Source organism: Talpa europaea, assembly GCF_964194135.1.
Source record: "Talpa europaea genome assembly, chromosome: 1".
NCBI classification, from domain to species: Eukaryota; Metazoa; Chordata; class Mammalia; order Eulipotyphla; family Talpidae; genus Talpa; species Talpa europaea.
Window position 1 is genome coordinate 131,855,521 of NC_140073.1, and position 27,928 is coordinate 131,883,448.

Genomic DNA, 27,928 nt, shown 5'->3' on the forward strand with positions numbered 1-27,928 from the left:
AGATTTTGGTACCCCTTGACTTTCTCCCACTTCCACCTGTTAGTCTCTCCAGGATTTTTATTACTGGAATTTTCCTCCCAGGTTGCAGAGCTGCTTGAGAAAAAGTGTTCATAATTTTCAGCATGTTGCAACTTAATGTTTACAGGTAATCTGCATATACAGTCTGAGAAGTGAGGAAGGAAATCACACTCTCAGTGGAAGCCAGATATGTGGAAGAATTAGGTTATTAAAATCAGTCACTGTGGCTGCAAGGTCCAAGTAAAAAAAATTGCTCTAAGGCAAGACCATAAAATCTGAATTCATACCCGAGAGGGTATGCAATAAAAACGGGAGATGCCTAAATAAATTTGAAAACACTTCTGTTAAAAATTAATTTGGTCAAAAAGGGAACAGGAACAGCTAGGAGTACTTGCAGCTGCTATAATGACAGTCAAGGAGTCACTGAACAGGCATCACCTCAGGGCAGAGCTAGAATAGTCTAACGGCGAACATTTCCCAGAGCCGAGATGCCCGAGAATGCCATCGAGACAATTTTGCGTTTCTCTCAAGGTAAAATGTATCATACACGAGTGTTTTAAAACGTGCTAGTAAAAATAGAGTCCTTTAGTCTTCAGCACAGCGTAGGCGCCTTCGCTCCCAGCGTGCTTCTTTCTTAGCAAATCTCGCGGTGTTTCCGTGGTCCCCGAGGCGGGAACACGCCGGAAGAGGCCGCTAACTCTGCGGCTCCGCCTCTTGGAAGTGACGTCACATCCCAGAATCCTTGGCGCGGGAGAGGCGCTTTCGCACGTTCTGCGCGCTGTCTGGTTTGGAGCGTTTGGGCGGCGTGGTCTGAGTCCTTGTGAGAACGGGTGCACGTTTGAGCTTGGCTGGCCGCGGCCTTGCGAGCCTTTCGGGGCGACACTTTTGGCCTTTTCCCGCCGGTGTAAGAGCTCGCGGCGGGCCGCGTAGCGCTCCGGCCCGGCCTCACCATGTTGGTGCTGTTTGAAACGTCCGTCGGCTACGCCATCTTTAAGGTAGGTGGAAGCGAGCCGGTGGGGGAGAACAGCGGGTGTGTAGGGCAGGCGAGAAGAGGGGGAGCTCTGAGGGGGGGAGTCACCGCTTAGGATGGCGTGACTGCCGCGGGTGCACCCCTGCTCTGAAAGGAGGGGGAAAGCTTGGGGCTTGGGGGGCACGTGTGTCGCGGAACACGTGGCCTCGCCGTTTGGGCAGCCCGGCTCGGAGTTGACCATTTGACCGGCTTAAGAAATGCCGGTAGGAGCCGTGTTAGAATTTTACAGATTTTATTTTGAGTGTTGTGAAGGATTATTGAAAGGTTTTAAGCAGAGGAGTGACAGACTTAATTAATCTTATTAGTAAAGTTGACTTGCCCTGTGGAGAATAGATTGCAGAGGGGACCAGAAAGGAAGTAAGGGTATTTTTCCATTAACGTGGACGAGATAAAATTGCTTGGATTAAGGTTAGTGTGCAGGGAAACATTTGGAGAAATTTTGAAGGTAGAATTGACGGGTTCAGCGGATGGATTAAGCGTGGGTGAGTGGTGACAGGGAAGAGAAACAGGTTGTTGGCGGTTTTTTGGAAGAGGGAGAAACTGAAAAGTTCAGTTCGGGCTGTGTGAAGCTTCTGTGTCAGACTTGGGCATGCAACTTCATTTCAAGTTTGAAAGCTAGAGGAGAAATCTGGGCTGGTGATAATCTATTTGAGATTTGGCTGTTTCGATTGGAAAAGTTTGAAAATAGAAGTTCATCAGCGCGGAGAAGGTTAAACAGAGGGAGGTTCCTCTAGTGTAATGCTATCCGGGTGTTAGGAAGAATGGGGTAAATTGAGTGCAGTTCCGAGCCAGGCATTTTTCAGAGTTCTGAATATAACCACAAAAACAAGTGTTTTACATATATATATATGTGTGTGTGTGTGTATATATATATATATATAAAGATAATATGCTCTTATAAAAAAAGTACTAGATAAAACATAGGGTTTCTGGTTGTGAATCAACAATTGGAAAGTTTGGAAGGTACATATCAAAATGTTGATTTTGGAGAATTTATTTTGGAGAAGTTTCTCTTCTAACATTTGAAATTATGCCTCTACATTCACTTATTGATTAAATAGTCCTTTTTAAGGAAACCAATAAATAATTAAAAATCAAAAGCTGTTTTGTTTATTGTTCCTCTTATTTTGAAGTTGTCTGTAATTGCACTGTGAGCAATTTTAAGGGATGGTTTAATGACTTAGAGGCCAGGAAAGTATCAGTTTTACTTTTCCCAGTCTCTTCTAAATTCTGAAGGTAGAGTACTGCACATGCCCCCAATTCTCCTACCCTACCGGGTCTGCAAATGAATTTATCTAAATTGATGTTATATATGCTATCGTGAACTGGATGCTGCCTAGGGGAAGGAGGAATTCCTCACAATCCACTGGTTGCTTGTGAGAGTGGAAATTGGTTTAGCAATTGTTTGGTTTCTGGACCTGACTCATAAAATTTTCACCTTTGAATGAATTCTTCACTTCTGTGAAGAGTGTACTTTATAAAATGAGTATTCTGTTGCAGTTTTCAGTATTATTTATCTGCAAGTTACTGATCAAAATTGTTAAATTGTTGGGGTTTTTTTGTAACCTAATAGAGAAATAACCAAGGACTTGACTGTATTGAAACATTGATTCATTTGTGTTTGGAATAGCAGTTATCCATTCTTTATGAATAAAGTAGATCTACAAAATGTTCTGGAAATAATAGTGATAGTTGCATAACTTTATGAAAAATATTAAATCCTTTCTGTATGCCTCAGACCCTATGCTCAGCTTGCAAGTTTTGTCTTTTTCTTGACCTTTTGTTTGGTTTCTCTATAAGGAATACATTTTATATCATGACTCTGTACACATACCCATATATATAGAGTGGTTCAAAAAGAAATGTTTCTAAGAAATTATTGTTTATTTGAAAGGTTTTTATATAACTGCAAAGACAATATGTAGAGGAACTAGTCTAGTTATTTCTAGAATATTGCAAACACTCAACCTGTGTCCCTTATGTCACATGACATACGGAATAAAACTAAAGACTTCCTTTGGCCTTACTTAGCCCAGATCTTTTGTAGCTGTACTGCCCAATGTGTAGTAACCACTGTCCACATAAAATGTGTGTAGTAAAACTGGAAATGAAATTTTAGTTCTAATTCATTTGACTTTCAGTCTCATCATACAGTGCAGGTGTGTAACGTGTACATTCCTTTATTTCCTCAAGACATGCGAGAGTGAGAGACTCCTTAAGAATAGAATGTTTTCAGCAAAGATCCCAAATTGATCTGAATTTACATCCAGTTATAAATGGGTGACTTGAGTTAATTTAACCAAAATTTTATGCTTTGTGAGGAAGCTTATTTCAGAGAAAAAGAGCTTCCACCCTTGTTTTATATGTATAACTGTACTTGAAGAATGTAGCCATACATGCCTAAACTGCCATTTAAAGAAAATTGTTTAAATATTACAGGTTCTGAATGAAAAGAAACTTCAAGAAGTTGATAGTTTGTGGAAAGAATTTGAAACACCAGAGAAAGCAAATAAAATGTAAGTAACCTTGAAACTAAGAATTTAGCTTAGTTAACATTCAGAGATATTTTAACCTTTTTTCTCTGATTCCGTTATGTTATGTTCATAACTTTGTTTTGAAATGTTTCAGAAATAATATTGCTATGAGCCTGATTATTAGATTCTTTATTTGGAGCAAGACCATCTCAACTAATTTATATTAGTTGTAGACTAGATTAGACAACACCCCACAATTACTATTATAAAATATTAGAAAGTACAATTTGTGTATTATGTATAAATTTCTGTTAAAAGTAATAGCATGAAGTGCTGATTAACTTTTAGTTTCTCTAGGTTTTGTTCAAGTTTCTATCTTAACTGATAGTTTATTCTATCTTTTTTTTTTTTAAAGGATTTGAATATTTATTTATTTATACAAGCACTGGGTACAGTCAGAAGCGCGGGAGGGTGAGAGAATTCACCAGAGCCAGAGCGGGGAGCAGAGCAGGCAAACTGAAGCACACTGCTGAGGGGAGCAGTGGGTGGCAGGAGAGGCTTGCACGCCATGTGGGACCCTCCTCTGGTGGCCGGGGAGCAGCTGGGGATTGAACCGGTGCTGCAGAGGCTGCAGGCAGCTTCACAACCCAGCGCTCAACCGCTGCACCACCGGGGAGGCCCAGTTTATTCTATCTTAACTGATAGTTTATTCATTCTTTGTGACTTCTTCCTAGCTCCTTCTGGAGTAATAATTAAACTATAAATCCTGAACGCTAGAACTGAGTTCCCCCAAGGTCGATGGATAAGAATGTAGAATATAGTGTTGAAACCCAGCTTACAGAACAAGTGACTGGTGGAAAAGATCTGACTTTTCCTCGGGATAGAGTTGAGATACTTATTTTTACCAACTTCAAATAGTTCATTTGGTATGTATTGCTCTAGGGAAGGACCTGACAGTTTTCTTGATACATGTGGATTTGGATTGTTTTGGACGTCAGGGTGCATTCAATAATTCATCCGTGAAAAAGAAGCAAGTGTAGAAGGAAATTACATAAACTTGCTCAAGACTGTTGAACCCAAGAAGTGTCATATTAAACAATTAGGGAACAAAATAGAGATACAGAATTGATAATGGCAAAAACCCAAAACTTAAAACAACTTAAAAATTCCATTATTGGCTGAATTGTTGAATACATTGTATATCTATAAGACTTCTGTTGATCTGGAGAGAGGCCCATGATATATCAAATACTCCAGAGTAGTGGTTTTTTGTTTTTTTGTTTTTGTGTGTGTGTGTGTGTGTGTGTCTGTGGGACCCTCGCCTGTGGCCGGGGATCGGACTGGGGCTGTAGAGGCTGCGGGGCAGCCTTGCAACCCAGCGCTCAACCACTGTGCCACCAGGGGAGGCCCTTTTCTTTCTTTCTTTTTTTTTTTTTTTTTTTTTTCTTTTTTTTTTTCTTTTTTTAAAGATTTATTTATGCAAGCACTGGGGTACAGGCCAGAGGTACGGAAGGGTGAGAGAATTCACCAGTGGCAGAGCAGGGAGCAGAACAGGTAGAAGGACTGAAGTACATTGCTGAGGGGAGCAGCAGGTGAGACAGGAGAGGTCTGCCTCGCCATGTGGGAATCTCCCTAGCAAGCCGGAATTGAACCAGCGCTGCAGAGGCCGTAGACAGGTTCACAGCGCTGTGCTCAACCCGCTGCACCACCAGGGCTGCCCTGTTTTTTTTTGTTGTTGTTGTTTGTTTGTTTTTTGTTTTTTTAAGATTCTTTTTTGCGTAGAAAAACTGGGGTGCAGGCCAGAGGGGTGGGGAGGTAAGATGATTTACCTGAGATAGAATGAGGAGTGGAACAGGCAGATCTACTGAAATACACTGCTAAGGGGAGCAGTGGGCAAAACAGGAGAGGTCTGCTGCACCTTGTGGGTTAGCTCCCTGGCCTGGGTCTGAACTCAGGCCTACCCCTGGGCCTTTGAGGTGCTATCACTGAGACTTAACCCCTAGGCATCAGGGTGGCCCGCTTCAGAGTAGTTTTTTATAATATGATTCCGTTTTTGCAGTATCCATGTACATTTATTCATTTGTAGAAGACTGGAGAGAGATGAATAGAAGGATGGAAATGGGTTGGGGGTAGGGCAGATTAAGATGACTTTATTGCTTTTTCTTTAAGTTTTTGCAATGTTAACTGTTTAAGGGTCCTCTCACTGGGTGTTCTCTGGGTAAGAAAAGCTTACTTAAGGTAACACTCTTAGACATGACAGAACACTAGTTTAATTCAGTTGTTCATTTGATTCATTGTTGTCAATGATGTATTCTTGTTGGAACTGAATCTGAGTGATTTAACTCAAGTATTCGTCACTACCACTGAGACAACAATGGGTTAACTATATTTGCGTCAACAGAACATGTTACCCTGCCCATAATAAGTATATGGAGAGGATGGGGGTAAAGTAAAGGGAACAGGAATCATTTACAGTAGGTGGACTAGTGAATGTTCTAAGATTCTTGACCTAAGAGGTAGGTCAATTCAATGCTATCGTAAGGGTATCTGTGTCCAAATTTAAGTATCAGAGGTTAGTTTGAAGCTTCAACATCTTTCCTGAGGTTTAGCTATGTTAGCATACCTTTTCAATTTCCTGAGTTTTTTTGAAAGTTTAGAATCTTCTTTATAATAGTCTAAACATTGCTAGCCTAGCACTTAGAAAAACTGGTCATTTTATAAAGACTATCTAGTTACATCCTGGTTTCCAATGACAGAAAAATTTATTCTACCACTAATTCGTACAAAGTGTTATAAACCAATGCTGCCTCAATAAAGGGAGGGGGATTACTAAGTGTGTACATTAAAAGAAAAAAAAAAACATACTTCAGAGGGGTGTGGACCTATTTTCCTAACAGTCCCTTTTTCCTAAACATGTGACTTGCAGAATCAGTGTACTTCCATAACATATTTTTGTTTTTTTAATTCTAGAGTAAAACTAAAACATTTTGAGAAATTTCAGGATACAGCAGAAGCATTAGCAGGTAAAATCAAAGACTAGCTTTTGTATTTTGCATTATTATTGTTAATCTTGACCATTTATTACCTTACTTAAAGATTATTTGCTTCAGTTACCTGAGTTAACTTTATTCAATGTTGTCAATGATGCATTCTTTTTGGAACTGAATTTAAATGATCTTAACGCAAATTCGTCACTACCACTGAGACAACATTGAGTTAGCTTTTTTCACCATAGGGCTGTTTTTTTCCCATGTGATGAGAGGTGAGAAGTGGTTAAGTTGATCTCCCTGTGGAAACCAACAGCATAGTGCTGAAGCACAATTCAGTAAAGGCTGTTCTACGAGGGACCAAGGTAATGTCAAGTACACAACTCTGATAATTATAACCCAAGAGTAAAGTTGAGAGTAGCCAGGATTCACAGTTGAAAGAATAAAGCAGCTCGCCAAGGGTATATGTTTAGTTTGAAAAAACACTTTATTATTAAAAGTTTTAGGAAAATTAAGAGTTTGTATGTTTAATATGAAAACTAGAGTGTTTATCTAAAATGGGCATGATATGTTAATGATTTAGAAGAAAAGCTGACTCATCCTTCAATTAGTCCTCATGATGGGACAATAGACATACAGTGATAGCGTTTATTAACTAGTTTTAATTAACTACATTAAAACTTGGTCACAAGATTTTTTCTTTTTTTAATATTAGGGGAAAAAAGACTTGATAAAACCCTAATCATAAGGCTTTTTGCTTGCATTCTGTGTCACAGATAAGGCAACTAGTTGGTGGTATAATTTGAAAATGAAGGGGCATAAAGAAGACTAAGAGTCAGGCAAGAATTTGACAGACTCAAATAATTTTGGTTATCAGCTAGAGGAGATGGGTATAATTCTCTTTTGAAAATGAGAAATATAACTAAGTGTGCTGGGATATTAATGGACAACCCCAAAACATGGCATGGAATATAAACTAAAGGGGAGGGCCCAGCAATTCACCAATTTTTAAAAATAGGGCTGCTTTATCAACTGAAAGGATCATGAATCATAAAGTGTAACTATAGTAATTTTGGCTTGGAGAATTTTTTTTTAGATAGTTTTGTTCACAAAGCTTTAAGATTAAATATGATAGCATTTTGGTAAAATGCCTAGCAAAATTGTTAGGTGTATTCAACTCTGGGGTCCATTATTCACAGATTGATTTGAATAAGTCCTCCTGGAGTTGTCTGTAAAGTGTTACAGCCCCAATCACAAGTGGCCTCTTTTGAATTCCGTTTTTTATATAATCTCTTTAACACAACAAAAGGAGGCTTTTACTATTAATAGCTAATATATTGATCACATGGCAATTGTCAGATTTTATATACATAGCATCAGAATTGTTATTTGATCCTTGAAACAATCCTCTGTGATATGTAACATTAATCACTATTTCACAGATAAAACTGGGGCTTGAGAGGTACCTCATTTCCCTGTCGGGCTTCTTGGTATTCCTTAAAATAGTGTAAGGTAAACATAGAAAATGCCATAGTAGTAGGTGGGGATTTAAATTCATCCCTCACCTGCCCCTTCTATATTCCATGAAGTTAGAGACAATTTTTTTTCTTAACTGTCAAATTCCTACATTTTAGCATATAATTTTTTTAAAGATTTATTTATGCATACAGGAACTAGGGTACAAGCCAGAGGTGCTGGGGGTGAGAGGATTCACCAGAGACAATGGGGAGCAGAATAGGCACATTGATTGAAATACACTGCTGAGGGAAGCAGCGGGCGAGACAGGAGAGGTCTGCTGCACCATGTGGGCAACCTCCCTGGTTGGCTTCTGATAGCTTCATAGTGCTGAGACTTAACCCCTTGCGCCACCAGGGAGGTCCTATATAAATTTTTCTTGATAACTGTATGATAGTTACAAGGTCTGTTGGGAATCTGGTTGTAGAAATCTCTATAGTGCCTTTTCCCATTTATTTTTATAGAAAATTTAGTATCACTTAATTAAAATACCATAGTCCTTTCTGGGAATTAATTTCCTGTTATCATTTATAAGGCAGTTTTGACAGAGCCAATCCAAGTAGCTGTAAATGTCATAGGCATGTAAAACTCTAGCTTAAGAAAGAGTGATGGGGTGTAATGTCAAGAATTGATACTGGACGTGGAACTCTTTATCAAATTTTCAAATTACAGGTCTTTCAAATAGCTACAATAGAATTTGGAGCCAGCCTACATTTGGATGTTACAGAAGATCTAGAGTAGAAACTTTCAATAAGAACTCCACTTTTATTAGAAAGGCATATTTATTGTAAGAACTCTATACAAAATGTAAATGGTTAAAACCCAACAAAAGTAGCTTGAATCCTAACTTCTTAGAGTGCAGGATCCTCTGTAAGAGCTGTGTGGTAGTGAGATGGCTTTTGCCCTCACCTTTCATCTTCCCAGAAAAAAGGTGAAATGAGCTTATAATTCATATGCATGGGATATGATCTGGAAGGAAGAACAGTTGGGACCAGTTTGATTATGCCCAAACTATCGGATCTTAGAAATTGTGATAGACTTCATTTCTGCCAGGCATATTTTAAAATTCAGCTAAAATCTAGACATCAGAAAAGATGTTAGTCCCATTGGGTCCAGGTATCTAGGTGGGGGAAGGTGAGAATTATAAAGTAGCAGATTTAGAAATTGCCAAAAATTAAAGCACCTATCCCAGAATTAAATAGCCTACTTTCAGCAATAAGTGCTCCATCACTGCAGTTTTACAAGGAGAAAACTTGTGACACATCTGGGTCAAGAATTAGGAGAAAACAAGATCTGAGTATTCCACAGTCCAGAACATCAGGCCTGCCTCTTAGTAATGATGAAAGTGAATCTATTTGTCATTCTAAATTTAATTGTGCTTCTAGCTCTGAATTCAAGATAAGATTTGTGTCACATAGGAAAAGAATAGCTGAATCTGTTTTACCTCCTGGTTCTAAAGTAGAGATGAGGTGGGAGTGTCAAATGCGATTGTGAAATATGTAACTTGTAAAACATTTTAATTTCAGAGGTAATGTTAAATTTAGTCCCTTTGAAAGGAAGTATTTTTTTTTTTACTTTTTTTCCTTAATTTAAATAAGATCTTAAACTCTTAAAAATGTAAGAGTTGATTCATTTGTTTTTCTTTTTCCTGAAAAGCATTCACAGCTCTGATGGAGGGCAAAATCAATAAACAGCTGAAAAAAGTTCTGAAGAAAATAGTAAAAGAAGCCCATGAACCTCTGGCTGTAGCTGATGCTAAACTAGGAGGAGTCATAAAGGTAAACATAGGATTTTCTTCTTGCCCCCTGATCAGGGTCCATCAAAGAGCATAATGACTACAAAGCCTAGCCTATGTAATGAGTTGTTTGAGATAATTTTTCATAGTTGATCTTTTTTCCTAGGTTGCATATGATTGGTTTCCAAAACTAAGCATATATAAGTAATGTCTTGACTGCCTGTTGTAGAAAATATAAATCCAAAAATGATAAAAAATTAACTTTAATCCTGTCTCCCATACATTATCTGTTGTTCATGCTTTATGTATGTCCTATCAAATTTTTGTTTAGCCACATTGTTTTTTTCTTCAAATGTAAATGAGGTTATGGCAAGATTTATTTATGCATACAGGAACTGGGGTACAGGCAGAGGTGTGGGGGTGAGAGGATTCACCAGAGACCAGAGTGGGGAACAGAACAGGCAGATTGACTGAAATACATGGCTGGGGGGAACAGCGTGCGAGTCAGGAGAGGTCTGCTTCGTCATGTGGGTTAGCTCCTTGGCCAGGGAATTGAACTCGTGCTGCAGTGGCTACAGGTTGCTTCATGGTGCAGCAATTTAAACCCTTTTGCCACCAGGGAGGCCCTAATTTTTTAAGTGTCTTAAATATAAGGTGAAATTGGAAAGAAAGACTGAGAGTTGACATGCAAGTATGAAAAGCAGGGCTGTTTGAAAGCTGGTTGTACTAGTTTGATCTTCAGACATTGGAGTAGTAGTTCAGCCATGTTTAATTTTTGTGTTCTTAAACATACTTCTGATCCTTGAAATAAGGTCTTTTTAGTTGGCAAGGTGCTAAGGAGATTTGAGGGCTTTTGAAAACCAGGATTATGGATAAGATTAAATAGGTTATTTCAAATACTGTGACATGTGAGATGAAAGTTTGTATGATGAAGATGTCTGTTTTCATCCTTTAAAGTACCTATAAATCTTAGTCTATGTTTTTGTGGTAAAACAGATTTCAGCAGGGCCTCCCCTGTGGCGCAGCGGTTGAGCGCTGGGTTGCGAACCTGCCCGCAGCCTCTGCGGCGCCGGTTCGATCCCCGGCTGCTCCCCGGCCACCGGAGGAGGGTCCCACATGGCGCGCAGACCTCTCCTGCCGCCCGCTGCTCCCCTCAGCAGTGTACTTCGGTCCTTCTGCCTGCTCTGCTCCCCGCTCTGGCTCTGGTGAATTCTCTCACCCTCCCCGCTTCTGACTGTACCCAGTGCATGTATAAACAAAAACAAACAAACAAATAAATGAATAAATAAATAAAAACATGCCCCTATTAAAAAAAATCGTTAAAAAAAAAAAAGAATAAAGTGTCTCAGTAGATAAGTGATTATCTTTCATTTGTGTGTTTCAAAAATTTCATAAGGACAGTAGAATGCTGCTCCCCTCAGCAGTGTACCTCAGTCCTTCTGCCTGCTCTGCTCTCTGCTCTGGCTCTGGTGAATTCTCTCACCCTCCTGCGCTTCTGACTGTACCCAGTGCATGTATAAACAAAACAAACAAATAAATAAATAAAAATAAACATGCCTCTATTTAAAAAAAAAACAGATTTCAGCATACAAAGAGCACATTGCTGAATGGTGAGATTATAGATAAGGATATTTCTTTCCATTTTCTCTTTTAAGAATTTATACTGAGTGTCGCTGTTTACGTACTAAATAAAGATTTATTTATGGAATCAAGAACTGTGGTACAGGCCATAGGTGTGAGGGGTAAGAGGACCGACCAGAGACGGGGGACAGAACAGGCAGATCGACTGAAATACACTGCTGAGGGGAGCAGCGGGAAAGTCAGGAGAGGTCTGCTGCGCCATGTGGGTAGCTCCCTGGCCAGGGATTGAACTCAAGCTGCTGTGGCTGCAGATAGCTTTGCAGATTGCATTTGTGCCACCAAGGAGGTCCTAAATATTTTATTCTTAACCATGGCGCGATATCGTTTTGCTTGCCTATCATTTGCATTTGATGAACTGTTGACTAACATGAAAAAGTTAGCAAAAAAATGAATATGTTCAGAAGAAAATTTATCGTGTTTGGGGCATGTGAAACTTAAATGGTATTTTTAAAGATTTGTGTATGTGTGTTTGTAACAGACATTAACATGTTTATATTTGGAAGTGCTTAAGGGATGCTAACCATTACTCACATGTATGAAAAAGGCCTAAGGCTCAAAATGTTGCTTTTCATTCAGTTCCTTTCTCTACTTAAATACTATGGAGCAAAATAGTCTGGTATATTGCCTTATTTATTTTTTTATTTTACTTATGCATACAAGAGCAGGGTTTGGGGCCTCCTTGGTGGTGCAGGGGGTTAAATCTCAGCACTATGAAGCTATCACCAACCACTGCAACATGAGTTCAGTCCCTGACCAGGATGCTAACCCCCATATGGCGCAGCAGACCTCTATTGTCTCGCCCTCTGCTTCCCTAAGAAGTGTATTTCAGTCACTCTGCCTATTCTGCTCCCCACTCTGTCTCTGGTGAGTCCTCCCACCTCCCATACCTCTGGGCCTATACCCCAGCTCTTGTATGCATAAATAAATAAAATAAAAAGAGCTGGGGTGTAGGCCAGTGATGCAGGGAGGGGAGGTGGTGAGAGAATTGCTCCACCAGTGAGGCCCTATCATCTTAATTTTTAAAAAGAACTGAATAAAATCTCCCACACCAACAAACAAGGACAGAACTGCTAGGTTAAATTGTATTCGTCTTTTTAGGCAATTTGATTCATAAATAAGTGTCCTTCCAGGAAATGTATTGAAACAAGTCTTGACTTACACCTATAGTATATTCAAGTGTTCTTCCCACAAACACTAGAAACTCCTCTTAAAACAAAAAAAAGATTGGGCCTCCCCTGGTGGCACAGTGGTTGAGGGCTGGGCTGTGAAGCTGCCCGCAGCCTCTGCAGCACCCGTTCGATCCCTGGCCGCTGGCGAGGGTCCCACATGGTGCGCAGACCTCTCCTGCTGCACCCGCTACTCCCCTCAGCAATTTCGTCACTCTGCCTGTTCTGTTCCCGGCTCTGGCTCTGGTGAATTCTCTCACCCTCCTGTACTTCTGACTATACCCAGTGCTTGTATGTATGTATGTATAAATAAATAAACAAACAAACAAATAAATAAATCTTTTTTTTAAAATTAAAAAAAAGATTTATTTATGCATGCAAGAGCTGGAGTGTAGACAGGAGGTGGGGGGGAGGTGAGAGGATTCATAGATAGCGTGGGGAGCAGAATAGTCAGATATACTGAAATACACTGCTGAATGGAGCAGTGGGCGAGACAGGAGAGATCTGCACCCTGTGGGTCACCTTCTGGCTGGGGATTGAACTCAAGCTGCAGTAGCTGCATATTGCTTCATAGTGCTGATGCTTAACCCCTTGAACTACCATGGAGGCCAAAACTCCTCTTTATTAAAACTGAAAAATTATATCTTTGTGAAAGCTTTTTTAAATGATAAATGATTTCAGTAGAACTTCTTTTTATTTGAAATAAATATTCTTGTTCTTATAGGAAAAGCTGAATCTCAGTTGTATCCACAGTCCTGTTGTCAATGAACTTATGAGAGGAATCCGTTCACAGATGGATGGATTAATACCTGGGGTAGAACCACGAGAAATGGCAGCAATGTGTCTTGGATTGGCACATAGGTGAGATTTACTAGACAATAAAGTCAACTTATATTTAACAAGTAATTATATAAAGCTTTTCTTTTTTAGATTTTTTTTATTTATGCATATAAGAACTGGAGTGTTCACCAGAGGTGTGGGGGATGAGAAGATTCACCAGAGAGAGTGGGAGCAGAACAGGAGGATCCGCTGAAATACACTGCTGAGGGGAGCAGTGGTTGAGTCTGGAGAGGTCTGCTGCACCATGTGGGTTACTCCCTGGCCAGCCGGGGATCAAACTCATGTTGCAGTGGCTGGCAATAAATAGCTTGATAGGGCTGTTTTTTTTTTTTTTTTTTTTTTTTTAAGATTTATGCACATAAGGAATGGGTACAGGCCAGAGGTGTGGGGGGTGAGAGGATTCACCAGAGACAGAGCAGAGTGGGGAGCAGATCAGGCAGATTGACTGAAATACACTGCTGAGGGGTACTTCGGGTCATATGGGTCACCTCCCTGGCAGGAGATTGAACTCATGATGCAGTGGCTGCAGATAGCTTCCTGACTATTAACCCCTTGTGCCACCAGGGAGGCCCCTTTATAACGCTCTCTTTAACCCTTGTATGTAGCGCTTTTCTAAGGATATTATAAATACTAACTTAATCTTTATAGCAGTGTTATGAGGTAATTGGTGTCCATATTTTACAGATGAGGAAACTGATACTGAAAGTCAGTACATCTGGTAATTCATGGAGCCAGAATTTTGAACCCAGCAGTGTGCCTGCATTGCCTGAACTCTAAAGCACATCATAGGCATAGTCTGGTGTTAGATTTCATCGTTCATGAGGCTTTCTTTTTTTTAATCCCTGCTGTGTCATTTCGTTTTATGATGCTATCTCCCGAAATTTTCTCATCTGTTATGGTCTGTTTTTAGTGTCTGTGTCTGTATTGCTTGTTTTACTCTAGTTTTTAATTGAGTTTTGCAAAAAGGTGAGGTAAAGCATGTCATGCTTAACTCCCATAGAACAGGCATTTCTGTGCCTCCTTAGTGGCACAAGGGGTTAAGTCTCAGCACTAGCTATCAGCAGCCACTGCAGCACGAGTTCTATCCTGCCCAGGGAGCTAACCCACATGGCACAGCAGACCTCTCCTGTCTCACCCACTGCTCCCCTCAACAGTGTATTTCAGTAGATCTGCCTGTTCTGCTTCCCACTCTTATCTCTGATGAATCCTCACACTCCCTGGACCTCTGGCCTACACCCTAGTTCTTCTACACAAAATAAATAAAAATCTTTAAACAGAAAGAATAGGCATTTCTGCTGTACTCTACTTGGCATTCAGGGAAATTGCACTAACATAACAAGAGTTTTGGAGAGAAAATAGGATTATGTGTAGTGAACTCAAAACCTGTAGAACTTAGTAACCAAAGCTTTACTACCAAAACCAGTAACACTAAAAGTTACTAATATAGTTTAAAGAAACACATTAAATTTATGTTAAACACTATAATAAAGAAAAACAAATTGAATCAAAATTTAATGTTGTGGCTAATTAGCGCTGTGTATAGTAGTTCTCAATCAAGCAAAATCAAATACCAAGTATTGGAGGACATTTGATAGTGTCTGGAGACATTTTGGTTGTTACAGTTGAGATTAGAGGACTGCTAGTAACATAATGAATAAAGGCCAGGGATATTTCTAAACATCCTGCAGTACACAGCATAGCTCCCTACAATATAGAATTATCAGGGCCACATGTCAGCAGTGCCAAGATTAATAGTGCTTTAATAGGGCCTCCCTGGTGGCACAGGGGTTAAAGTCTCAATGCTGTAGCCAACTATTGGAGCATGAGTTCAGTCCCTGGCCAGGACGCTAACCCGCATGGCACATCAGACCTCTTCTGTCTCTCCCACTGCTCCCCTCAGCTGTGTATTTCAGTATATTTGCCCATTCTGCTCCCCACTCTGTCTCCTGTGAATCCTCTCACTCCCCAGTTCTCTGGGACTACACCCCAGTTCTTGTATGCATAAATAAATAAAAATCTTTAAAAAAAAAATTGTGCTTTGATATATAATATTGTTCCTTCATGACTTTCTATTTTTAGGAATTAGAGTGTTAACATTTTTTCTTAACCTGCTGGTATAAAGCTTTAATATGCTGTCAAAATCATATGTGAACTAATATGACTTGCATCATCCTATTTGTCATTCATAAATTAATTCATGTTTCAGAAATCATTAATAGAGTTTAGCAGAACAGATCTATTAGCTTCCTTTTAAAGCTGCCTTCCTTTTCTTATATGTTATATTCCTATTCAACTGATTTTCCTGTGTAGAGAAAAAAAGGAGTTCCAGGGAGAGGAATTTTTGTAAAAATAAGTTTTTTGGAAGATGTTAATTAAATATTTTTCCTTGATGTTATCTTAGTCATTTGATATTTTTCTCCACAGTTTGTCCCGCTATAGATTGAAATTTAGTGCCGATAAAGTGGACACAATGATTGTTCAGGCAATTTGTAAGTATACTAGCTACAACTTCTAATTTGCTCCTCATTTTTTTTCTGCTATTGAAACTACGTTTTATAATTTTATCTGTTGTGGAAGAGATCTAGAAGTTTTCTAAATTTAGTAAATAAATTAGTAAGTAAATAGGAAAAGGAAAAACTACCCATAATTTAGCTATTTTGAGATAATGTGAATTATACTATTAATATAAACTTGTCTCTTTCCACAAAAATGATAAAACTATAGAGGGAACTGTGTTGTGTTTTGTTTGTTTCATTTGCTTTTATAATAAGTCATTATTCCATGCCATTAAATGATTTTTAGTCTTAAAAATTTTCGATTTTAAAATTCCTTTTAGACTGTAATTGCATTTCTAGGTATGTACCCAAAAGAATTGAAAGCAAATATTTCAGCAAGTATTTATACACTCATGTTCATAGCATTACAATAGCCAAAAGGTAGAAACAACCAAAATATACCTAACAAATGTATAAACAAAATGTGTTATATATATAAAATGGAATATTGTCATCCTTAAATAAGAATGAAGTTCTTCTGATGCATGCTGCGACACAAGTGAATTTTGAAAACATTTGCTAAGTGAAATAATCCAGACCCAAAAAAACAAATACCGTGTCATTTCACTTAGGCAATATCTAGAATAGATAGTTTGTAGAGAAAGAAAATAGAGGCGGTTGCTAGGGACTTTGGGGCGGAATCGGATATAGGAAGTTATTATTTAATGGAGTTAGTATTTAATTAATAGTTCCACTTTGAGATGTTGCATTTTGGAAATGCAGAGTGATAATGGTTGTATAATATTATCAACTGATGCCACAAATTTATACATGAAAATGGTCAAAATGGTAAATTTTGTGTTTATTTTAAAACACCATAATTGTCAAAAGCTCCTTTTAAGTTGGTTTTTTTTTTTCCTCTCAATTTACTGTAGCTTTATTGGATGACTTAGATAAAGAACTAAACAACTACATTATGCGGTGTAGAGAATGGTATGGATGGCATTTCCCTGAATTAGGAAAAATTATTTCAGATAATTTGACATACTGCAAGTGTTTACAGAAAGTTGGTGAGTAACTTTATTGTTTAAAACACTGAACATAGGGCCTCCCTGGTGGCGTGGGGTTAAGACGCAACCTGTGAAGCTCTTCCCAGCCAGGGAGCTACTCACATGGCACAGCAGACCTCTCCTGACTAGCCCACTGCTCCCCTCAGCAGTGTACTTCCGTCAATCTGCTTGTTCCCCACTCTGTCTCTGGTGATTCCTTTCACCCCTCACACCGCTAGCCTCTACCCCAGTTGTTGTATGCATAAATGAATAAATCTTTTTAAAAATAAAACACTGAACATACTATAGATTTATTGTTAAAAGATGAGTTAATAGTATTTTTTTTTCTTAAAAACCTCCCACTTTTTTGTGACTTGCATGGTTTGGGAATGTGGTCATATTAATGTCTGTCTGATTTCAATTAGTGACTTTAACTTGGATTTTGATGGCTCATGCAACAGAGCAATGGCAGACAGGAGGGGTATGTTGCGCCTTGCAGGTCAGCTCCTCAACCTGAATGGAACTCAAGCCACAGAGGCTGTGGATAGCTTTGTGGTACTGAGACTTAACCCCTGCACCATCATGCTGGCCCCCTATGATACAATTTTTGAAGGGAGGTGGTAGGGAGAGATTTTGATCTCTAAAATCAAGCCTTTATATAAGGAAAATGCTAGGTCAAACTTACTCGCTTTTTGTTTTGTTTAGGCACCTTTTCTTTGGCTTATCTCTACTTTTTCTTTTGACTGTTTGGTGGATATTATATAATTTGTTGAAGAGTGATTCTCCCTCATCTGCAAACATTCCTTAGGCGATAGGAAGAATTATGCCTCCGCCACACTGTCTGAATTACTGCCAGAAGAAGTTGAAGCAGAAGTGAAAGCAGCTGCAGAGATATCTATGGGAACAGAAGTTTCAGAAGAAGATATTTGCAACATTCTGCATCTGTGCACTCAGGTATACTGTATACACAAAATACTTTCAATGGTGCTTCTGTAATAATTTTCTGATGGCGATGATGATTTTTAAACTTATTGTTCACCTGATAAGTAAATATGAAGGTGTTCAGTCACTACCTCATCTGATGCCATCGTTATCAATATGCTTAGAGGGAGATTCATACTAGAATGAAGTTAAAGGCATATATTTATAGCTTGTAGCAAAAGTTTTTCTTGTTTGGTAGAATCTATACAATAATCAGAAAGGGTGACACAAGTGTCTAGCCCTTGGAGTTTTTTGTTTGTTATTACTCATTTTTATTTATTTATGCATACAAGGGCTGGTGTGTAGGCCAGAGGTGTGGGGTGAGGGGTAAGAGAAGTCACCAGAGACAGAGTGGGGAGCAGAACAGGCGGATCAACTGAGATACACTGCTGAGGGGAGCTAGAGAGAGGTCTGCTGCACCACGTGGGTTAGCTCCCTGACAGGAGTGTTGCAGTGTCTGCCAATAGTTTCATAGTGGTGAGACTTAACCCCTTGTACCGCCAGGGAAGGCCCTTATGTAATAATATTGACGTAACATTTGAGACAGTGTATTAAGTTGCTTATGTTATCTAATAAATTGTATACATCTGTAGTGCTTAATTTTCCCAGAATTGTGCAACAGTTGCTTTATAATTTAGGACTCTGATGTTTAGATGTGTGAATTTTATACTTTGTTTATTCTTAAAAGACATTTATGATTTATTCATTTTTTCCCCCCTATACTAGGTGATTGAAATCTCAGAATATAGAACCCAGCTCTACGAATATCTACAAAATCGAATGATGGCCATTGCACCCAATGTTACAGTCATGGTTGGAGAATTAGTTGGAGCACGGCTTATTGCTCATGCAGGTGATCATTTTATTTATTTACTTTTAAGATTATTTATGCATATAAGAGCTGGGGTACAGGCCAGAAGTGTGGGGATGAGAGGATTCACCAGAGACAGAGTGGGGAACAGAACAGGCAGATTGAGCTAGGTACACTGCTGAGGGGAGCAGTGGGCAAGTCAGGAGAGGTCTGCGCCATGTGGGTTGCTCCCTGGATGGTCGGGGGATCCAAGTTGTGCTGCAGAGGCTGTGGACAGCTTCATAGGTTGTGTCTTAACCCCTTGCGCCACCAGGGAGGCCCCATTTTATTTAAGAGATTCATTTTGTTTGTTTATGCATACAAGAGCTGGGGTGTAGGCCAAAGGTGTGGGGCAGGGTGAGAGGGATTCACCAGAGAAGGGGAGGGAGCAGAACAGGCATATTGACTGAAATACACTGCGGAGGGAAGCAGTGGTAACAAATAGATAGTGTATGGTGGGAACTATGGACCATGCGTGATCAATGATGATTTTTATTTGTATGCTTGATTTCCTTTTGGATAATGAAGGCATCTTTAGTCACTACCTCTTCTGAGACACTTTGTGGTCCATTTTCAGAATTTTGTTATGGTTGATTAGAATAATCAGATGAATGTGGGAGTATAAAGTCAATTAAGATTTCATTGTGATTTCTAATGAAAGTATGTGTGTGGTCGCAATATGGATTCATTTTATTTTCTGGCCTTCGTTGGTTTGTGTAAGTATTGAACCTGCTTTTGCAATTTCTGAGTGAGTAGTACGGGGGTTAAGGGCTGCCTCATGTTTTATGGTACACTGATTGCCTTCTCTGGGACTCAAGTCTGACACTGGGCATTCTGTCATTGTGCTTCAGGAGGTCAATAACTAGTCTTGGGATGGGGATGTAGTACAATCTACAGCACCCTCTCTATTCTTTTCCTTACCAAAGACCAGCCTGTCTGAAGCTCCCCAACTTCTACTCTCTGGTATTCAAAGGTGTGTCCCTCCACACCATGTCCAGTCTCCCTTCCCCAGTGCCCCTGTTTGGCCAGGTAGCCCTGCCATTTGTGTCTCCTGTCCTATACCACAGCCTTATGATGTTTCTCTCCATCCACCTTCTATTGAGTGAAGCATGAAATCGCCACTATGTCCTCTGGTGTAGTCTGTTGGTTTGTCATATCCAAGGGATGTTTGATTTTCACCCCAAACCATGACATGAACTCTTAGAAGTTCTGCATAGCAAAAGAAAAAACTGCTAGTGTCACCTTCGAGAAATCATCTCCCTAATTAGTGCATTTTTAGGTATTCTTCACTCATAACTTTAACAATAAGGACAAATACAGTGAGAAATGTATCACATATTTCTACCAACATTTCCTAAATAAGTTTCATTTATCTATGTATTTTTTCACATCTAATGTAGTAGAATATTTAAAATATTTTTCCCATGGTATATGCTAAATGAAGTGTAGAGAAAATGTCTCTCAAATTAGTAAAATTGAATTAATAAGCTTAAACGTTTAATTTGCAATAGAAAGACAAACCTTTGCTTGTGATGATGTTAAGTGAACAATGCAGAACCTGAGGCAACAGGATTTTTGGGGAATTCCAAACTATGGAATCCTATATTTTGTAATTTTTACTTATTATGATGACTAAAGTATTTAGATTGCAGGTATTTATGTTTCATACATGGAATTCTTAAACACTTGCATTACATTTATTTTAACTGGTTATTTTTTTCCCCCTCCCTACCTTAACTGGTTATTTTTTAGGTTCACTTTTAAATTTGGCCAAACATGCAGCTTCTACAGTTCAGATCCTTGGAGCAGAAAAGGCACTCTTTAGAGCCCTCAAGTCTAGACGAGATACCCCTAAATATGGTCTCATTTATCATGCGTCGCTTGTAGGCCAGACAAGTCCCAAACACAAGGGAAAGGTGAGTGGCAGTTTTCCTGTGGGAGGCTTTTTTCCTTCAAATAACACATATTCTATACTATGCAGTAAATCTTTCCTTTGTTTCCTTCTCTTAAGAAATCTGTGGATTTTTTTTTTTTAAGACTTATTTATTCATGCATATAAGAGCTGGGGGCGGGGGGGTGGGAGGTGAGAGTATTCACCAGAGACACTGAGGAGCAGAACGGGGATATACTACTGAGGGAACTCATGCTGCAGTGGCTGGTGATAGCTTGATAGCGCTGAGACTTGCCCCACAAGGGATGCTCCAGTGTGTGAATTCTTTAAATAAAAAGAAATTTTGTACACTGAAAGGAAAGATTAGAAGTTAATTTCTATTATAGCCATTTTCTTTTACTGTGTTAGTATTTTGAGTGTCACAACAAAAAAGGTTTTCTGTGGCAGAGAACAAATTTAACATCTGTATTTATGAATGATAAAAAACCATAGTTCATGCTATAACATGACTGATAGAACTTTAATGGATCCTTTTAATAGCTCTAGAAGACGCAGAGGTTTCTATTTTACTACAGACGAGTAAACAACAGGATTAGACAAACTGTCTTAACTTTTATAAGACACATAGTTCAATAGAAATAGGACACATAGTTCAATAGAAACTGAAATTTTATAAAAATTCAGAGCAGAGATATAGGAGGAAAAAGGATTTCCATAAAGTGTATTAGCTTGGAAAGGAGTCTCTAGTGTTGGAAAGACTTAGGGAGAGAAGATTACTTATACTAGACGACCTAATGGTATAGAACTAATGTCACCAAATACAAACAGGGTGATACAGGCAATGCAGTTTGAGACACTACCACAATGATGGTGGTTCTGATTAATCTGTTAACCATTATATTGTGGCAAAGATTACAGTATATGCTAGGTGGCTTAAGTTGCATGATTAGTGATACTTTGATAATTCCTAATTCTAGAAAATCCTGGCATTAATGGTAGAGTGATGATTTTCTGCAGTTTTCTTATGAATACAGTTTTGAGTATTTTTCTATAATAACTTGAAATCTAATTTTATGTTTTCTGTTAGATTTCTCGAATGCTGGCAGCCAAAACTGTTTTGGCTATCCGGTACGATGCTTTTGGTGAGGATTCCAGCTCTGCTATGGGAGTTGAGAACAGAGCCAAGTTAGAGGCCAGGTTGAGGACCTTGGAAGATAGAGGGGTAAGAGCCATATCTTGCCGGTGGCAGAAGTAGTAGTTGTGAAAAGTTAATAAACTGTGAGCAGTTTATGGCCTTAGTCATTTCACCTGCTACAGTTTTATTTTATGATATATTTTTGCCCGATGTATTCTTTTTGTGACCACTGTTGAGTTTTCTTTGTATTTACCAGAAATTGTGTGTTGAACAGCATTGCCCTTAGAATATGCTGTTGAAAGTAACAAAAAGGAAACCAAATAGCACTGCTTCCTGGTTCAGTGGTACATTAGTCTGTATTAGAAAGATATGATTCCTTGGAAAATACTAACTTTTCTTTTTTTAGATAAGGAAAATAAGTGGAACAGGAAAGGCATTAGCAAAAGCAGAAAAATATGAACATAAAAGGTGAGTACATTTGTGAGGATAGATGAACAATATTATTTTTCTTTTTAAAGATTTATTTTTTATTTATTTATGCATACAAGAATTAGCATGTAGGGGCCTCCTACACGCAGCGGTTGGCGCTGGGTTGCGAGGCTGCCCGCAGCCTCTGCAGCACCTGTTCGATCCCCCAGCCACAGGTGAGGGTCCCACCCAAAAAAAAAAAAAAGGCGTGTAGGCCAGAGGTGGGGGGGGGTTGGGGGGGAGGATTCACCAGAGACAGAGTGGAGAGCAGAACAGACTGATCTACTGAAATGCGCTGCTAAGGGGGGCCATGGGTGAGACAGGAAAGGTCTGTTGCGCCATGTGTGGGTTAGCTCCCTAGTTGAGGATCCAACTCAGGCTGCAGCAGTGATAACGGTGAGACTTTATCTTACGGCACCAGGGAGACCCTGTTTACAGCATTTTAAATATTTTTCCTATTTTAAAAAGTATTTATTACATCATTCTTCTTATTTGTACAATGTATAATTTCCCCATAATATTCTCTCCACCATTTTACCCATGCACCATCACCATAGTCCCCTGTGCTCTTTCCACCCAGCCCCGATCCTTTGCTTTTCTGCTCCCCTACAGAATGTCTCTGATCTATCCTTGACTGTTGATTTTGACTTTCACTTTTATTGTAGTGACTTTTTCCGCCATCCCTTATTTGGTTCCTTTACATTCCCGGATAAGTTAATACAGCATTTTTCAATTGTAAACTTAAACATCTTAATTTTTTTCTTGCCAATTACAGTTTTCCTTGTTTGTGTGGTTTTTAGTTATATGCTTATTTTACATTGTTGCAATAAGTAACCATAGTATATTTTGGGCTTTTTACTCCCCCCCCCCCCCCCGAATATTTGACATTTTTCCCATTACTGAAAAAAAAACATAGCAACAGACAGAAAAATCTAAGACTGACCGAGGCATGATAACATATTCGGACAACCCTGAAATCAGCTAAAAATGTATGGGCAGGGTGTTTTGGTTACTGTTGTTACTCACCAAATACTAGTGAGGTTATTTATAGTGGAGGTTATATATATATATATTTTAAAGATTTATTTATTTTATGCATACAAAACTGGGGTACAGGCCAGAGGTGCAGGGGTTTGAGAGGATTCATCAGAGACAGAGTGGGCAGCAGAACAGACGGATTGACTGAAATACACTGATGAGGGGAGCAGTGGGTGAGTCAGGAGAGGTCTGCTGCACCATGTGGGTAGCTCCCTGGCTGGATATCAAATTCATGCTGCAGTTGTTGCAGACAGCTTCATAGGTTGTGTCTTAACCCCTTGCGCCACCAGGGAGGCCCAGTGGAGGTAATATTTAGTACGGCTTTTCTGGAAGCAGTTTGATCGTATTTATCAAGTTGTTAGCCCATAAATTCTACTTATGACTCTTGTAACCATTTATAATCGCTTGGTATGAGGAAATTTTCTCTTATTTTCCCCCTATGCAAATAGAATATTTTCCTTTACCTATTAAATATAGTCACTATAGGATGCTCACCCATTCTCTTGAAGTAAGCTTGACGAATTTGGAAAATAGTAATCTCTTTGCCTTTTTAAAACTTAGTATTGATAAACTGCCCCCAAGTCACTAAATGAAACAACATTGTATGCTGATGAATTATCTATTGTTAACTACTTTAAATCTCTTTAGAATTATTTCAATTACAGATATTTACAGAGATTTTCTAAAATGCTTTGGTTTTTTCCAGTGAAGTGAAAACTTACGATCCTTCTGCTGACTCTACACTGCCAACCTGTTCTAAAAAACGAAAGTTAGAACAGGTAGATAAGGAGGATGAAATTATTGAAAAGAAGGCCAAAAAAGCCAAGGTTAAAATTAAAGGTTAGTTTTCATTTTTCACTTGTCACTTTATAGACGTATTTAAGACAGATTTCATATAAGTCTAAAGTACAGCCATTGAACTTACTGTGAAGCCACTATATTAAAAGCTGATGTATTAATGCCATCCTATTCTCTAGAATAATATTGAGATATTGTTAAATTCGCCAGACTTCATGGGGGAATATATGAAAAATTCTTTTGATGGTGTAGAATTATTTATAAACTAAATATACCAAAACCAGCTTTTACTGAGTTAACTATTTTGAGAATCAGCTTAACATAGGAGAAAAGGTGTGTTTTCACACCTTTTTTTAAAAAAAAAAATGTTTAGTGTAGGATTAATGTAGCGGTAGTTACCATTGTATCTGTTATATAAAGTAATAACATGAACAGGGTAGTCTGTCATCATGGCAATAATACTTAATAGGTACTCTGTTGACCTACACTATCTTGGACAGTTGATTATCAGATTCCTCCATTTAGTGCCTGTACCTGTATTGAGAATCTAATGCAGTAATAAGTCAGGCATCAAAGCAATAACTGAGTTAGTGATCAAAAGTATATTAATAGCAATTGTGGGCTCCTATCCTAGAGGAAGAAAACAAGTCACTTAATTCCTATGCTATTTTCCTTATTAAACAGTAATCATTAGTAACATTTGGAAAACCATACTCCAGATTTATTTTTGTATATCAAACTTAACATTCCTTGAACCTTGCCACTCAGTTGGATGCTCCACAATTTTTTTCCCATTTTATAAATGGCTCTAGTTGTTTTGGCCTTCACCCTTGACTCTTATAACTCAAACCTGTTCTGACAGCAAATCCTCTTAATTCTATTTTGGAAGCATATACCAACTCTAACCACTTATATTTACCACTGTCATTCTTCATACAGGTGCTACTATGGTACCCCAATTAACTCTCTTGATCTCTTCAGATTCTACTTGTTCGCTCTGCTCTAGCTGCTCTAGCCTCCTTGCTATTGAACCTGTCAACTCTCCCTCTTCCCCAAAATTACTTTGGCTTTTACTTTTCTCTCTGCCTGGATTTTTTTACCCTCAAAATAATGTGCAGCGTTTACTCCCTTACCTCTTCTAGATGTTTGCCTGGCATTGTTCCATGCATTAAGCTAAATATTTTGCATGTGTTAACTCATTTAACCTTAGTAACAATCAAATAAGATAGACTATTACTAAATGTTACAAATAAGGAAATATTTTACACAAGTACAATAAATTACTCATAGTCATAACAGTTTGAATTAATCCCAGGGTTCCTAACTCTGGATCACAAACTCTTAATCATTTCAAATGTAATTGGGTCTCCTTCCCCCACCTCACCCCTCAGGAGAAAGAGGGGAAAAAAAAAACAACAGTGGATTTGGAGATCGGATAAATCAGTTTAATCTGAATTTCCATATATACAGAGCTATGTGATCATGAGAAATTTACTTCTCCCTGAGTTTATTTATATCATTTATAAAGTTAGTGGTATTAGATAAGTGTTGAAGAATCTTTCCAATTTTAAAATTATAAAATAAACATTCAATAGTGGCCAGAATAACAGGGAGGAAAACAGATTCAAAAATTTATTTAGGTGGGAGGGGGCATCTAAAACTGTTAAATTATTGTGTCTTTATATTATATTCAGTTGAAGAAGAAGAAGAAGTGCTAGTGGTGGAAGAACAGGAGACATCTGTGAAGAAGAAGAAGAAAAAGGACAAAAAGAAACATATTAAGGAAGAACCACTTTCCGAGGAGGAACCATGCACCAGCACAGCAATTTCTGTATGTTTGCTTTTAATTAACTAATACTTTATTGACATGGACAGAATCTCCATATTTAATTTTGATTTAAAAAAAATATTTATTCGGGCCTCTCTGGTGGCATAAGGGGTTAAGTCTCAACACTGTGAAGCTATCAGCAATCACTGCAGCATGAGTTCGATCCCTGGCCAGGGAACTAAATCCATATGGCGCAGCAGACACTGCTGCTCCCCTCAGCAGTGTATTTCAGTAGAGCCACCTGTTCTGCTTCCCACTCTGTCTCTTGTGAATACACACACACCACCTCCACCTCTCCCCCCGCCCTCAACCTCTGGCCTACACCCCAGCTCTTGTATACATAAATTATTTTTTTTTTTAAGATTGATTTACTTATTTATGCATACAAGAGCTGGGGTGCAGGCCAGAGATGCGGGCGGTGAGAGGATTCACCAGAGATAGCGTGGGGAACAGAACAGGCAGGCGGACCGAGACACACTGCTGAGGGGAGCAGCGGGCGAGACAGGAGAGGTCTGCTTCACCATGTGGGTTGCTCTCTGGCCAGCCAGGGATTGAACTCATGCTGCAGAGGCTGCGGATTGCTTCATAGTGTGGTGCTTAACCCCTTGCGCCATCAGGGAGGCCCTATGCTTAAATCTTTGAATAAAAGATTTATTTATGCATGTATGAACTGGGGTGTAGGCCAGAGGTGCTGGGGAAGTGGGGGTTCAAAGGATTCACCAGGGACAGAGTGGGAGAACAGGCAGATCTTGTGAATCACACTGCCAAGGGGAGCATGAGGTGATACTGGAGAGGTCAGCTGTGCCATACGTGGGCTAGCTTCCTGGCTAAGTATCAAAACTAGGCCGCCGTGGTAATAGCGTGATAGCACTGAGACTTAACCCCTATGCCACCAGGGATCTGCATATTTTAATTTCTGTGTCAGAAATAACCAGGCAGTTTTAAAAAATGTTTTTTCTAGATGTTTGCCTTACATTCCTGGTTTTTACTGATAGGAGGTAAAAATAAAATGACTTTGTGGCATTTATAGTATAATTAAGGTGACTTCCTAAACCTAGAATCCTATGACAAAATAGGTTTGAGGAAGGTTGAGGATATGATTTGCTAGAGATCACATTCATAGAGGTATGGTTTGTATTTTTATATTTTAATCTTTACCCCAAATTTGTTTCATGAGAAATAGAGCTATTTTACTTTTTTTTTTAATAGAAAAAAGTTATTATTAGCCTCCCAAACATTTAGAACTCTTTCAAAGAGCATTCTTGTTGGTTATTTTCAGAGTCCAGAGAAGAAGAAGAAGAAGAAGAAAAAGAGAGATACTGAGGACTAATGGAAGGGGGGAAACTATAATTGAATCACCTGGACACATCATGCTTAAGATTCAGTAGGAATATACCCGTGGTGCTCTCTAAAATATTTGAGAGGCAGTTGGATGAAGCAAAGTGATTAACCATCTATAACTTTTCAAACCTATTTGTGTCTTGGCATCAACTGTGTTAACTTTATTATGTCGTCATTTCTCAAAGTCTTTGTTATACAAATAAAAATATTTTCTTTGTATTTTAAGACAGTTCTGTGATCTCTTTATATTAAGTAGAGAATCTTTGTCCTTTTCCTATATTTTAACATTTGAAGATTATAGTTTTGGTTATTATAGCTGAAAAGAGTTGTGAGTTGTTAATTTGAAACAGCCTTTTGGAAGGTAGTGATTAGATGGACCAATTAAAGAACCCACTCATATATTTCTCTTGCCTTTTGGAACTCTTGTATTTCTTTTTTATCTATTTAAAGCTGTGTTTTGTTCCAAAGTATTAGGTTGTCAGAAAAGTTATGATGCATTTTTGCATAGAAAACAGAAAAAAATGTGTCAAGACTTTTCCAACAACCCAATAGTCTAGCAAAACTTTTCAGTATCTCTTCAGAAAGAAAAAAGAAATGTGTCCCTAAAGTTATTAAGATTTGTTCATAATTTTAAATGGTACAGTGAAA

The 27,928-nt window shown here is 38.7% G+C and overlaps 1 protein-coding gene across 5 annotated transcripts; it reads left to right on the forward strand.

Annotated features, from left to right (window-relative positions):
- Nucleotides 1–968: 968 nt before the first annotated feature.
- Nucleotides 969–27,348, forward strand: NOP58 (NOP58 ribonucleoprotein; the record flags this gene model as incomplete). Of its 5 annotated transcripts, none has more annotated exons than XM_084239390.1 (15): nt 969–1,013; nt 3,488–3,564; nt 6,493–6,545; nt 9,681–9,802; nt 13,291–13,427; nt 15,831–15,895; nt 16,837–16,971; nt 17,759–17,904; nt 18,658–18,784; nt 20,534–20,697; nt 21,760–21,894; nt 22,214–22,275; nt 24,020–24,153; nt 25,806–25,942; nt 27,219–27,348. In XM_084239390.1, the coding sequence occupies 15 exons, from the start codon at nt 969–971 to the stop codon at nt 27,267–27,269; spliced, it is 1,590 nt and encodes a 529-aa protein (XP_084095516.1). The 5 variants fall into 5 exon arrangements, with proteins under 5 accessions (XP_084095516.1, XP_084095519.1, XP_084095518.1 ...); XM_084239393.1 differs by having other exon boundaries at nt 20,669–20,697; XM_084239392.1 differs by having other exon boundaries at nt 24,020–24,092; nt 25,844–25,942; nt 27,219–27,269.
- Nucleotides 27,349–27,928: the final 580 nt, after the last annotated feature.